A 1,997-nucleotide genomic window follows, 5' to 3' on the forward strand; every position below is an offset into this window, starting at 1 on the left:
AGTCGGCCGGCGCCTGGATCATCCACCCCTACAGCGACTTCAGGTGCGGCGGCGGCGGGGCGCGGGGGCACCTTGAGCCTGGGCCCGGGCGCCTTCTCCCCGCTCGCTTTGCCAAGGGCGTCCCTTCCCCTAGCCCAGACCCTGGGGAGCCTGCACTTGAGTCTGGCCGCTGGCGGGAGGCCCCCCGGGACAGGGACAGCAGGGGCGCCCTCAGGGCAGGGGGCAGGAGCGGCCCCGCCGGCCGTGCGGGGCTCTGGGCCCCCAGTCCCGGCGCGGCGGCGCTTGGAGAACCGGTCGGGGAGGGGGAGGGGGAGGGGCGCCCCGGGCAGCCGTGATGCAGCAGCTTCGGGTGTCCAGCCCCGGCACCTTCGAGCGGCGGGCCCGTTCCCGCTGGGCAGGGGCGAAGACGCCCGGTTGCGGAGGGCTGCCCGCCCCCTCCTGGTGTGCGAGCCCCGGGAGGCTCGGGGAACGGGCCCGTGCCCTCCCCGAGGGCCGAGGGCTGCTTGGGAGACGCGGGGGCTGGGCGGCGACGCGGGGCTCCTTCTTCCTTCTCCCCCCACCCCCCAGGCTAACCCCAGAAGCGGGGGCGCTCGGTCTGCCCGCCGGCGGCCCACGCTTCCCGTGGCAGGCTTGGAGGATGCGGCTGTCACGGGGGCTCCGGGTGCCGCGTCCTCCTCCTGCCCGGGAAGCGTCCCGGGAGGCAGCCTGGCCCCTGCTCTCCGAGTGGGGGGGGGTCCTCCTGGCGCTGCCCCGGTGCCCGGGACCGGGTCGGTATCGGCCCCCTAACCATGCTGCCTCCTGGCTGGTGCGGGGGGAGGCTTTGGCAGCGCGCCAGCCCGGACCCGCGCGGATCCGTCTCGCGTGCCGATGGTCCCCCCGCGGTGCGGCGCGCAGACCCGCCAGCCGCGGCCGGGCCTTGCCCCGGCCGCTGCAGAGAGCGGAGCCTGGGCCCAGGCAGCTTGCGAAGGGAAGGGGCAGGTAGTTGCCCGAGGTCCCCCTGCTCCGTGCCGGGGCATCTGGGATCCCCCGCCACGTCCCCCAGCCGGCAGGGGAAGCTCCGCTCCCTGGGTCGGCCTCGCCCTCTCCGGAGACGTGCCCTTAATTGATCCTATTCTAACGACTGCCAGGGCCGTTAATCTTTCCAGCCGCCGAGCCCCGTCTCCCCGGCTCGCCGCTTAAGACCGCACATCGCTCATCCCGAGGTGTTTAACGTGGCCTGAGCAGCAAGCGCGGGGAGCCCCGTGCCACTACCGCCCGGGCGCGGGAGCAGTGCCCCAGGCCTCGAGGGGCTGGCCGGCCTTGCCCCCCGCCCGCCTCGGTGATGCCGGACGCAGCCCCCCGCCCCGCCACAGCCTGGGTTCCCGGGGCGGGGGCATAACTCGGCCTGACATCTCGTTGCCTCTTGCCATCGCCCTGTCATGTCCCGCGCCCGCGATGCCCAGGGTCTGCCGAGCTCGCCGCGGGACCAGCGCTCCCGGCCTCCCCCCGGGCCCTCCGGCTTGGCCCAGTCCTCTGGCCAGGTAAAAGCCGGCCAGGAGCTGGCGGGCCCTCGTTTGCCTCGCCCTGCTTTTCCCCGGAGCCCCTTGCCGCCCGTGGGGACCCGCCTGCCTGCACAGGGCGGCCCTCGCTGAACTCGTTGCTGAAGCGAGGCCCAGGAGACTTGCTCGAGCCGGCACAGTGAGTCACTGGCAGATTTGGGAGTGGAAGCTATGTATAATATCCCTCCCATCGCGAGCGGCTCTGCCAGGCAACGGGGCCAGGGCGCGAGGCGTCGCCTTGAGCGCCGGGAGGCCCGAGGTCTATTCCTGGCTCCGCCGTGCGACCTTGCGCCTCCATCACGCCCTGAACGTGGCCCGCCGTGCCCGCGGCTCGCCCCTCGGGGCAGGGACTCCCGGCCGGTGCCTTTGCAGAGTTTCTAATCCCGCGGGAGTCCCTGTCCGCGCTGGCGCCTCCCGCCCGCTTGCAAGCGGCCCGTCTGCGGGCGCCGGCGGGGCGGT

The 1,997-nt window shown here is 74.3% G+C and overlaps 1 protein-coding gene across 1 annotated transcript in view; it reads left to right on the plus strand.

Moving 5' to 3' along the window:
• Positions 1–1,997, plus strand: part of HCN2 (hyperpolarization activated cyclic nucleotide gated potassium channel 2) — a 25,745-nt gene that overhangs the window by 4,119 nt on the left and 19,629 nt on the right. The window contains exon 2 of the mRNA XM_019538412.1: positions 3–43. Within this exon, the coding sequence (XP_019393957.1) occupies positions 3–43 (41 nt within the window). The remainder of the gene's footprint in view (positions 1–2; positions 44–1,997) is intronic.

This window comes from Crocodylus porosus, unplaced genomic scaffold (genome assembly GCF_001723895.1).
Source record: "Crocodylus porosus isolate Cpor-Errol unplaced genomic scaffold, CroPor_comp1, whole genome shotgun sequence".
Taxonomy (NCBI): Eukaryota; Metazoa; Chordata; order Crocodylia; family Crocodylidae; genus Crocodylus; species Crocodylus porosus.